Source organism: Trifolium pratense, linkage group LG7 (genome assembly GCF_020283565.1).
Source record: "Trifolium pratense cultivar HEN17-A07 linkage group LG7, ARS_RC_1.1, whole genome shotgun sequence".
In the NCBI taxonomy this organism is placed as follows: Eukaryota; Viridiplantae; Streptophyta; class Magnoliopsida; order Fabales; family Fabaceae; genus Trifolium; species Trifolium pratense.
In genome coordinates, this window is record NC_060065.1 from 8616934 (window position 1) to 8629194 (window position 12261).

The 12261-nt window shown below is 29.6% G+C and overlaps 1 protein-coding gene and 1 long non-coding RNA gene across 4 annotated transcripts; both read right to left on the reverse strand.

The window, feature by feature from the left end:
- Window positions 1-1405: 1405 nt before the first annotated feature.
- LOC123894766 lies at window positions 1406-4557 on the reverse strand. Of its 2 annotated transcripts, none has more exons than XR_006803900.1 (3): window positions 4168-4557; window positions 2043-2179; window positions 1406-1668 (listed from the first exon to the last, which is right to left on the reverse strand). It is a non-coding gene; the product is annotated as an uncharacterized LOC123894766 (long non-coding RNA). The 2 variants fall into 2 exon arrangements; XR_006803901.1 differs by lacking the exon at window positions 4168-4557 and adding an exon at window positions 2294-4141.
- A 662-nt stretch (window positions 4558-5219) lies between these two features.
- LOC123894765 lies at window positions 5220-8388 on the reverse strand. Of its 2 annotated transcripts, XM_045944841.1 has the most exons (4): window positions 7700-8388; window positions 7324-7595; window positions 5581-5776; window positions 5220-5479 (listed from the first exon to the last, which is right to left on the reverse strand). In XM_045944841.1, exons 1-3 carry the CDS (start codon window positions 8025-8027, stop codon window positions 5711-5713), a joined length of 666 nt encoding a protein of 221 aa, XP_045800797.1. In that variant the 5' UTR covers window positions 8028-8388; the 3' UTR covers window positions 5220-5479; window positions 5581-5710. The 2 variants fall into 2 exon arrangements, with proteins under 2 accessions (XP_045800797.1, XP_045800796.1); XM_045944840.1 differs by having other exon boundaries at window positions 5581-7595.
- Between the last annotated feature and the right edge of the window lie 3873 nt (window positions 8389-12261).

Sequence of the window (12261 nt, forward strand, 5' to 3'; positions counted from 1 at the left end):
TTAAATTCTCAATCAGGAGTATCTAAGTTAATCTCTAACTTGAATAATACTTGAATAACCAACAACAATCAGAGACATAGACCACCCGCATGCTTAGAAGAATAATGGCAGACAAACTATATGATACGTGGTTGTCATTTACATCTATAAATATCCATTGTAAAAATCTTTTTAACACATAGTCATTCAAACTATTATTTTTACTCGCAATTTATTTTAGTCTTTTTACATTTTATTTATCTATATTTTCAGTAGTTTAATAGCTCTAAAAAATCCAACAATTTATACTTTATGGAACCTATAAGCGAGTGACATTTTTAAATTAATTGCTTGAAGAAAAGAGAGAATCACTTTTTTTTTGAAACAAATCAACTTAACTTTTCTCATTAATCAACAAGGAATCAATACAAGGAGGACTCATATCCAAAACATGGTGACTAGCCCAAGAAATGGTTGCCCTCGCAAGTGAGTGAGCAACCATATTCACTTATCGCCGAACGAACTTTACCTCAAAGTTGTTAATATAAGATAAACTAACTCTTATTCTATTAGTGATATAACTAAACTCAGATACACCCACTTGATTAGCATGAATACTTTCATCCAATATTTGTGAATCACTTTCAAATATGATCTTATCCCATCCATTTTGCACAACAAATGAAATTGCTTCGAGGAAAGCCATTCCTTCTCCTTCAATAGTGGATAGCTTGACATTTATCCATTTAGTTTGTGCCTTCAAAAACTCACATGATGCATTCCTAAAACAACATGCCAAAGATGTAATACTTTCCTCCATGAAAAATCCTGCATCAATGTTGCATTTGATCCATCCTTGATCACTTTTAAAAGCTATTGAATGACACTACTACAAAAATAGGTGTTTAATAGCATTTTTTTTTAACTTTTAACATCGCTTTAAAACGCTATGATTGAATCCGCTATTATAGGTCTGGGTGCCTATAATAGCGTTTAAAAACGCTGTCAAATATGTACTTTTAATATCGGTTTTTACAAAAAAGCGATGTTGTAGCTTCCTGCGGGCGAAGAAAGACGCTTTCGGAGACAAGTTTCAATAGCGCATTTTTATAAAAGCGCTGTTATATATAATATATAATAGCTCCCGCGTTTATAAAACGCTATTATAATTCGTTGTCTGGACGAACATTTAATAGCGCCCGTGTAAAAAACGCTATTGTATGTCTGTATTTTTTTTTTTTTTTTACTAATCCTGACCCTTTTTTTAAAACAATAAATTGCAATTTTTTTTTTTGTTTGACAACTTGCTCTTGAACTTTTAAAATATATAGTACCAATATATATATATATATACTTTCAAAATATATATTATCAAATTTTAAAAAAAAATAGTGTTGTGCCACACAAGCTCTAATAAAATAAAAACTCTTGTAATACATTCATTTCATAAATAATACCAATCCGACTACAAGACAAATCTGAATTGAATAGTGCAAACACAAAGACCACTACAAAAGAGATATTGTCAAAATTTGGCCATAGCTTCTAATGAGAAAATCAATGACAAATTTTAGTACAAAACACAAAAACCACTACAAAAGATAGTCAAACTATAGCCCTACTTTCTTCTGCGACCTGTCACTTGATGAGAACCGCCCACTTCATCGAAAAAGGAAGCCCTCAAACTACCTGTATATATAGATGTACAAGAAATTAGGCATTTGCTTGATAATACATCATTTGGCAGCATATAAACTTGTCTTTCTCTCTTAGAAACCACACAAATTCAACATACACCTCAAAGTAGCATCAAAACATTGCTAAAGTATTGCAACTCAGGATCTCGCGTCATGTCACTAACGCGCTTAGGCAGCATGCTCATAATTCATCCTAGTTTCAAGAGGAAAAATAGTATGACCTTGGGAACATTATGATTATCCCAATTACTCTAAAATTTGACAATGGATGTGTAAATTCAACAATACCAACTACATTTTCTACCAAGCACAACAGTCATATCAGAATATATTTGGATAATTAAATATTTATAGGATACAACTTACTAATTAATGATCAACTATTATTTTTGCAGTCTCTTTGCATCATTGATAACATCTTCAACCATATGGGTAGCCCACTCCTCCTTCACCTCATCTAGCTTCTCTTTAGAGTATGTAGAATGTCTATGGCGAGAAAAATACTTCAAATATAAAAGTAACACAAAATTGAGTCAGAATTGAATTACACTACATTTTATATACCTAGCTATATGTAAAAATATGAAATAATAATAATAATAATTAAAATAACGTACATTATCAGGAATCTTATTTGGATATTCCATGATAACTTCTTTCATAAATCTCATGATAAAATATCCGCAGTCAATAGTATTTCTTTGACGAGGACACCGTAAAAAAACACATTTGCAAAGATCAATTTTAATTTACACTACATAACTATTATTTACAGTTTGTTAACTGAACCATGTACTTAAATTCACCCGTTAACCAAACTGCACCATGGTTATTTGTTACTCACAAATTTTGCAGCACTCACCATCAACCCCTTCCCCAATACAACGAAAGTAATAAACCACCCTCACTCACAGGTATGTGGCTCACTCATGGAATCACGAAACAATCCACTCTTACGGGCCTATTTCATCGATTCATTAAAAAAATTTAACCCCACCCAATAATACACTTAACCAAAATAAAATAAACAATAATAATAAAATAATAGCTTCTCAAGCTATGGCGGCGAGGCAGAGTATTTGTTTTCCTTTTATCATCAAAGACCAGCTTCAGTTTATCAAAAAAAATATTAAAAAATCAAAGACCAGATTCATATACATGAGGTGTAGGGTACTGTATTTGTTTTCGCTGAAACAAGGACCACTTTTACTTTTTATATTCGTTAAGTAATGGTTCTGTTTGGTTATTTTTAATCTAGAACTGGTTCAACAGTTTTTTCAACAGTTTAAAAAACTGTTCGGTTCAGTTCAAATTAAATGGTTGATGGTTCAGTTCGGTTTTAAAGAATTGAAATACAGTTTGGTTCGGTTCACATACAGTTTTGGTTAAAAACCAAACTTTGGCCATCCCTAAGTTCATATCAATAGAAGCAGACTAGTTTTTGTGAATTTTTAATGAGGAAAGGGCTATGCATATTTGATATATGAACCCATCAGAAATTTAAAACGCAACATAATCTTAAATGAATATATTTGAATTAATACTATTCAAACTTTCCTGACTTTATTCTAATTCATTGTTAGTTCATACTTCAATGACACTTAGGTGGGGTCTAGAGTGGGATAAAGATCAAAGGTATGGTAAGCTTATTTTTGAGTTGGATGCTGGACTTGTTGTGAACAGCCTCCATGGAAGATTAAATTTAGTTGAATTAGATCATGTAATTCAAGACTGTTTGGATTTGTTGTCTAAATCCAACTTCTAGAATATATATTTACTACTATAAGGCATCTAATTTCAATCATATACTAGTGTGGTTCATCTTAGGAGAACTATGAATGCTGCTGCACATGCCTTAGTTGGTATAGCTTAGGCTTTAGAAATTTAAACAAAATTGCAAACCACCCCTAGAAAAACCAGTACACTAATCACTGTAACATAGTGGAAAAACCAGATCTTTCCCAACGGCAAAAAAAACGCAGACCAGCACGATTGCACAAACACCTTCAATTCCGCATCACCGACGCATACACATTACTTCCGCATCACCGGCGAATACATATTATAGTAACGATGGTCCTCTTGTTTTGGACTCAATTAAACTACTCAGCCATAATAATTATAATAATAGTAAATAAAGCAATATTCATTATTTTCATTATACTGGTGCAGGAAACAATTAATAAAGTAGTAACAATAAAACGCACGCACTGTAGCAGTATTCACAATTTGGAATTTGACAGATTAAGAGGAACAGTAGCGATCAAATTAATTTGAAACAATAATCAATTGTAACAAGTAAACAAGGTAAACACGGTGCTGTATCAAAATAACAGGACGATGAACAATTTTGCAAATTTAATTTTCAATTTTGCAAATCAATTTTCTAACTTAAATCAATTTGCAAAATAATAGGTCTTCTAACTTAAATCAATTTTTCAAATTTAATTTTCTCAGACATCTATAATGTAAGCATATAACATAACCATACCTTAATAACCACAGTTTGAGTTGTGACGGCACGACGACAAGTACGACTTCCAAAAAATTGAATTGCTGGGTATATGGTGGAGAGAAGAGGATTTATGGGTTATGGGTTGGGCTCACAATGATTTCTGGGTTCTTGGAGATTAGGGTTAACAGTTGCGTTCAAGCAATTAGATTGGAGGAAGATGAACAGGAACAGCTTCTATGGATCGTGGAAATATTAGAGATTTCTATTGAATTCGATCTCCAATATTAGGGATTTGAGGATCGTGGATTAAGATTTTTGCAAAGCAACTGATTTTAGTGCAAAGCAACTGATCGTGGGAAAACAAAATCCTTCACCGCATATACTGAAATCTGATCTTTGTTTTTATTTTTAATTTTTAAAGAAAAAAGGTTTTTTCGTCAAAAAAAAAAAAAGGGGTTCAAGGGGTCAAGGTTTCGAAACCCACCCACCACCATTTAAATTAATTTATAATGCGCGTATACAGCTTTAATAGCGTTGTTTCAAAAGCGCTATCATAATGCTTTTTGTTTTGGGCTTTAACAGCTGTTTCTTCACAAAACGCTATAATAAGGTTTGCTGTTTGGAGCTTTTAATAGCGGTTTTCATAAAAACGCTATCATAAGGGCTCAGTTTTAAGTTTTAATAGCGCTTTCTAAATAAGCGCTATTAAAAGGGCGCTATTAAAACTCAATTTTGTAGTAGTGTGAATTATTGCCTAACTTTCAAATTCAACAAAAGAACATATTCATTTAGTTTATCCAGACTCCGTTTATATATGTTGTTTACACGATTCATTGCATATCATTTAATTTTAACTTGAAAATAGGTTTTAATCTATAAAAAAATTGAAGTTATATAATATCTTGACTCTCAAAAGGTTACCATTTGGCTTCATTGTAGATTTTAAGTCCAAAAAATGTTCGACGAGATCATCTAAAATGTATTTAGTTTGAGGGAAAAAAAAAAAATATTCATTCATTAATTTCTATAATTTGTTTCTTTATTTCTCTCAAACTAAGTATAACTACTATTTATTAATCAGTTCATAATTAAGTAGGCCTTTGACCATAACCAACAATGCATTCATTTTTATATATACAATAAGATATACATGAATCTATCTATGGGACAATAAAAGTTTTAAAAAAATATTACAAGCTGAAGCTCTATAGTAACACATAATATACCTATACCTATAACACCATTCAACAAATTTATGTTTCATGGTAGCATTGAAGTGTATATACTAAACTATAATTAGTGTTGTTAATTAGGTGTCAAAGATTACTGGCATATCCTTAGGATAAACCTGAAAATAACACAAACAAGAATAACAATTAGATTTTGGTTTCACAAATCACAATTTCAATTTAAAATATACAAATTCATCTCACAAAATTAGATAATTACCGTGGCATTCCTTGATGGAACATGTGAACTTTAATTAATATATGAATAGCTATGAAGCTGTTAGATGTAAAATCTATACTTTATATATATTTCTCTAATCTAATATGTCAGTGCCACAGTGATTTAGTGATCATTTGATTCTCTCTTCTTGATGAATCTTGGGATACCTCGGATACTTATTTGTGCAAGCTGAAATCTGCATAGATATAAAAAAAAGAGTATAGAACATGGTTAATTTCTTGGTCACTTTTAATATTTTTGGATAAATTTATTAAACATATAAATGTTGCATGAAAAGCACATGGAATATTTTGTTTGATATCTTATAATTATTAAGTGGGATAAGCCTATTGTTAATTGTTGCTAGTGGGTAGCCTCCAACTTGCAAGGTCCCAATTGCTTTGGCATTAATATTTGGTCATTATCTTAATTAAAAAAAAAAAAAACTAGCTACTACTATAGTATAAGATTTTTCAAAAAAAAAAAAATATACAAATTAACACCATATCTTAGCATGTGGCACAAGATCAATATATGTACCTAGATATTTGTAAATTATTTTGTTATATTAGTCAAACTTTGGTCACCATTTAAGGACGGTTAGTTCCCACTTGCATAGATTCTTTGAATAAGAAAAGATTTACATGTGATTAGAGTGTGAGACCAAGTCTTAATTTTATCAAAATCAGGTGTTTGTAGACAAAAATAATTTTATAATCAAATTTTTAAATTAGGATTGAAAATTAGAGGGTAGACTATTTAGAAGAGTAATTTCAATGGGAAAAGTTTACTTTTAGACTACTCTATATGATGTGGATTCCAACATCTTGTTATGGCCATGTATTAGTATATACCCTACCCAACTATACAACCACCTCATTTTTGCTGTATAGAAAAGTCAACAAAAACTACTAATATGTTGCCAAACCTGAAAAAATTAAATAGACAAATTTGAATTTTGCTTATAGGTTTTCAAAAGGAATTGTCATCAAATATTGTCAAGTGTCAACTTATTTATACCTTCCAGAAACAAAGGAAATTCAACCCTATAATGTTCTAAACCATGTTCTAATACCAATAAGTAAGGTCTTTAATGAAGTTTCCTTGATTTTCAATGGTACTTAATTACGATTGGTGGGACCTTGTTACCTCACTAAAATTCCTATTAGTGCCTATCGTGAAAGCCACCATACTCGTCTAAGGCAATAAAGCAAATTGGAAACTACTTGGATTTTTCATTAAAAGATTCTTGCATTTCTTAAGGATTGATAAATTATCATCTAGATTCTTATAATTTTATTAATTAAAATTGTTTTGAAAAATTCAATGAAAAATTTATAATACTCCCTCCGTCCCATAATATAAGTAAAAAAAACCTCTTTTTGATATCCCAAAATATAAGCAAAAAACAACTTTTTTAATACTAAAGTTACAAAATTACCCTTAGTCATAATTCACTATTATTTAGTTTCTCAATAAACTTTTGGGTAGTTAGCTTATTTCAATATGACTTTTTAGTTTTCATCATTCAAAAAGCTAGATAGTTTCAAATATTTATACCAAAAGAAATATTGATTAAAGTTTTAAAAAAATACTAAATATTCAATTTCAATAGTGTAAACATATGAATAATTGAATAATATGAAAATTTTATCAATTTCCTCCAAATCACACAATAATTGACAAAAAATTTATGTGAGAAGGCAAGTAGTTGGTAAAAGGATTGAAGGGAACATGACTTACAGCTTCAATGTCAATCTTGTAAACCAAAAGCTTTCTTCTCTCTCTACAACTTGTTCTATATGCCACAACAACATGTCCCACAGCCAACACACAAGAACAAACAAACAAAGCAATTTCTGATGATCCTCCAACATATCCATTTCCATTTCCAAACACATAAACAGCTTTAAATGAAACAAATAACAGAGACAAAACAGAACACAACGTTGTGATTCCCAAATAAGGTCCTCTTGATCTTGAAAGTTTTGGTCCATCACATAAACTATAAACACCTGAAAAAAATTAAAAATTAAAACACACCCATTAATTATAATCCAAAAGGGTCATTGAAAATCTATACAAAATTTAAACTTTTTGTGTTTTCATATATACTTACAGAAAATGATGAAGGATCTAATTATTGAAACGAGAGGAATATCAATGAGAGAGTAACGAAAATCATAGTTTTGGAAATGAGAAGAGAGTGTTGTTAATGATGGAGAAACTGAAAAAGGTGAGAGTGTTGAGAGAAGAGCTGAAGGAACAAGAGCATCAGCAATAACTAATAAAACCGGTGCTGAAAATAAAAGAAGTGATAGAATCATTGTGATTAAGAAAAATAGAGTCTTAACCACTCTTAATATTCTTTTAGATTTCTCTTCTTTAGATGAAAAAAAACCCATTTCAACTCCTTTGATTAATAATTTGCTTCCAACAATTCTCATATCATAGCAAAATAAAGAAAGAAAAGAAAAACAGCTATTTATGTATGTATTGTTGTTTACAAGGTTTTATGAAGAGGGAGAAGAAAAAGAGAGAGAGAGGAAGGTGCAGGCCAAGGTGAAGCAAAATTGACTAGAATTATGTGTGTATGTATAGTCTTTTGAGTGATGACAAATGTTTGTGACTTTACATATAGAGGTTGATCACAACTTGGATGATACTTTTTTTTTTTGTAATCCAACGGCAATACCTAAAAGCTTAAAAGACAATTAACTACTATGTTAGTTTTTTAAAAAAAGTATTTTATTTGAGGGGATTATTCTTTGTGAAGCTAATGTCATATTTGACTTCTAGATCTTTTACACGTATTCTATGTGGTGTTTTATACTACTTTTATTAATGCTTTGTGAGTTTATACACGTCATTTTTTAATTATTTAATAAAAAAAAGGTTTACTAGTACTATATCATGCATTATTTAGAAATGAAAGTTGGGCATGGTAAAATATACTTCTACCACTCCAAGTGTCTAACAAGACACTAAACTTTGTTGTTTTTTAAAGGAAGCATTTCATTAATTAAGAGCTCTTCAATATAATGAGGTATGTTAAATAGAATTTGGGAAGTAGTTATATATGTAGCTTCCTAGTTAAATTATGGACAATCTAATAATTTGTTTCTCTTTGTATAAGCTCAACACTAGAATAATTATAAAAAATAGAAGAAGGAAAATCGTCTATAATGTGAATTAATATCTCCCAGTAACATCACAATTGTTGGAATGAAAATTAAACTTTTTTGGAGCGGTTATATGATTTTATATATAAGAATAGATAATTTGGTTATTAAGCGAAGTATAATTAATGGTGAATTTCTTTTGGAATGTGTTTGATTATTGAAAAAATGTGAGAAAAAAAAATTGTGAAAAAGACATAAAGATGTGAGAAATAAAAGAAGTTCGATGTGTTGTTTAATTTAAGAAAAGAAAATCTAAAAATAGATAAAAGTGTTATGAATTATTCCTAGAGAATAACAAGAATAGAGAAGAAGAGATGAAGGAGAGAAAGAGAAGAGAGAATAGACTCTTGTATTGTTCTATTCAAGGTGTCTATTACATTGTAACAAAGAGGTCCTATTTATAGGACACAATTAGGGGACAAGAAAACCTACACAATAATGGACATTCATTACATATTATTCATAACACTCCCCCTTGAATGTCCATGAAGGATATTCTTTCTCTAAAAAAAACCTAGTGAAGGAAAAAGAGTACATCATCATTTGTGAGTGAACTGCCTCATTAAAAACCTTACCTGAAAAACCCAGTGGGACAAAACCACGGTGAAGGGAAAAAGAGTGCAGAACATATTTATATCTCCCCCTCATAAAGACAATTATTATACATGAGATGAAAAATCAAATAATCTTTTGTACTAGCTGCTCCAAAGTTTTACTAAAAGTTGACTCTGTAGAAAAATCTGTCATATCTTCTTTATTATACTCTTCTCTAAATTAGCACTGCGTCTGATATTATCTTCATGTTGAGTTGTTGCAGGAACCATCATTTTGTAATAAAACAACGAATTTCTTGTATGTGTTGAATTACAATCCTCAACAAAAATATCTTCTCAGCTTGTTTGATGTAGTGCTAAAATCTTCACATGATTGGATGATATTGTTGTTTCTTTAAAGTATAAATAATTCTATGTTTTGCTTTACTTCAATATTTGGGTTGGATGAATAGGCAAAAATAAAATACTACGAAATTATAGCAAATATATTAGTGAGCTTAATTGAATTAAGATATGGTACTTCAGGACCAATTCAAATTGTTCATCATTTTCTTGAGGCATGACACATCAAATGACATTGCAACCATTTTTAGTATACAACAAATTAGATTTGTCAATGTCAAACTGTTTTAACACTTTTGCTATATAATCTTATTTAAATTATAAATTTAAATGAGAATATCTCATAAGCTCTTCGGGAGTCTAGATGATATTTTATCATTAATATAAGTCTCGGATATAAATAATTCATTGTCAAATATAACTAAATCCTTCATGGATCATCATTATCAAGTGAGCCAGTCAAATACGTTAAAACACATATTTCACATGAATTGAGTATTTCATATGCTACTCAATTTAATTAATTTTTGAATTCACTTCAGGTGAATATGCTTCTTGAAAATCAATGATAGACATTTATCAATATACTTGAATAACAATTCAAACTCTAAATATTTTGTTTACATTATTTTTCTCTTGAAAACTTATTCATATCGATTTATCTCCATCTGCAGATGAAATGGACTACTGGTCCAAAAACATTTTGCTTTGCAAAGCTACTTTAATACTGTATCAATCACGTCTATCAATTTAGTCAATCATTTCATTGTCTATAATCCTTAATAGACTTTGATTTATGATCCTCATTGTCATTTATCACATATATAGCGCTTTATTATGTGCAAAAATATTGTCAACGTTGACTTTATCTCGGTTCCATCGTATTCCATTCATGACATAGTTTGTCGAGATCTCTATATTTTCGTAAATTACAGGTACCTGATAAGTTCTTCAGGAACTGGAAAATTAATTATGTCAAATACTATTTTCATATCCTCACTCGGGTCATCTTTGTTTTTATAGCTCCTTTTCTTATTTGAGGATTTTTATCTTTGGAACCGATTTGCTTACCATGCTTCACGCGTGGTTAGGAATCATTTGCAATATTAGATTGTCCAACAGCGACATTCATTTTTAATGGAGCATTAGCAGCTGTTGATTGATTTCATAAACTTTGCAAATGAGTTATCTTTTGAACTTCTGGTTCATATTGATTTCTAAGAGGATCAAAATAACAATTATTAATTTATTTCAAAACATTTCAATTGAACTTCTAGTTCATATTTTTAGCTGCTTATTATCTGCCCCTAATATTGGGAAAATTAATTCACCAATTGATAATCAGCCCATAAAACTGTAAAAAAATCTCCAATTATTGGCTCACTTTGGAGATTCATATAAAAATTATTTTCCCAATATTCTTTTACTACCCATTTAAATGCATTATATTGGAGCAATTGAGACGTACCCAACACATCCAAAAATGTTTATATTGGAAAATAGGTTTATAAACTAAAATTCAAATAAATTAGGGGAGAGCTTATGTATATAATAATTTGTTGGCATGATGCTATTCAATATCTCAACATACATGTTTGAGTGTTCCCAACTATAACTTAGAATGAATCTTCAGGTCCATTATTTTTTTGTTTGTATGAACATATTTCACAAGATGTTTGGTATAAATTTCAATTAACATATGATATATTTATCAAATATTTTCTAGAATAATATATATAAAACGATCTCTTAAAAATAATCTCACAAACTTCTGGTTGTGAGTTTATAACAAACATACATGTGACCATTTAGTTGATGCATCAATTAAAATTTTAGGAATCTAATCGGTCCACAAGATCGGTGTATTGATTTACAAATATCACCTTATATATATTCTAAAAAATAAAATATGCTCATTTACTTAATTTATCAATTTCCTTCGGGAACTAGTAACACATAAAAATTATTAGATTGAAGAAACTTCAGGCCCTTCAATTCATATAAAATTATTTTATATTTCACATCATAATAGATTCGGGATGACCCATCCGATCTTGCCAATTACAAACTTAATATAATTTAAATTGTAAACTTCTGGTTTACTTAAACATGTGCTTAAGTTGCACTAATATCATAAGTACACCACAAACTAGAGATAAAAGTTGATAATATGTCTCGTAATATAGAGATAAAATATCTCCGTCGTTTCTTGTTTCAATATGATATTGATTTATGTGAATATCCTTCGGTAACAAATTTCTTTAAGACTTAAAATATAAAATACATTAGCAAAGTGCAACTTTGTTTCTCGATATAACAATGCATTGACTCTTCTGGAGTCTTCAATAATTTTCGTACTACCAAATATAAAATTTAATTTTTCATGAATAGTAGTATCGATGAATATTTTCAAGCTAAACAAATATGTTTCTACAAAAAAATCTTTTCGGTGGAACACAATAAAAAAAATAGTAATAATTTATTTGTATGAGAATTAAAAGAGTAAAAATAAAGTATAAATTTTTTTTTTATGTGGATTTCAGTAGAATTAGAAATTAAAATATAGTAACAATTAAAAGATTTTAAAATTAAAATCAATCAAT

Excerpts from the sequence above, each read along its gene's own strand:
- LOC123894765 (XM_045944840.1), bottom strand. The coding sequence starts at position 8,027 with ATGAGAATTGTTGGAAGCAAATTATTAATCAAAGGAGTTGAAATGGGT. Across the intron at positions 7,596-7,699 it reads TAGATCCTTCATCATTTTCT|GTGTTTATAGTTTATGTGAT; the intron begins GTAAGTATATAT and ends AATTTTTTTCAG.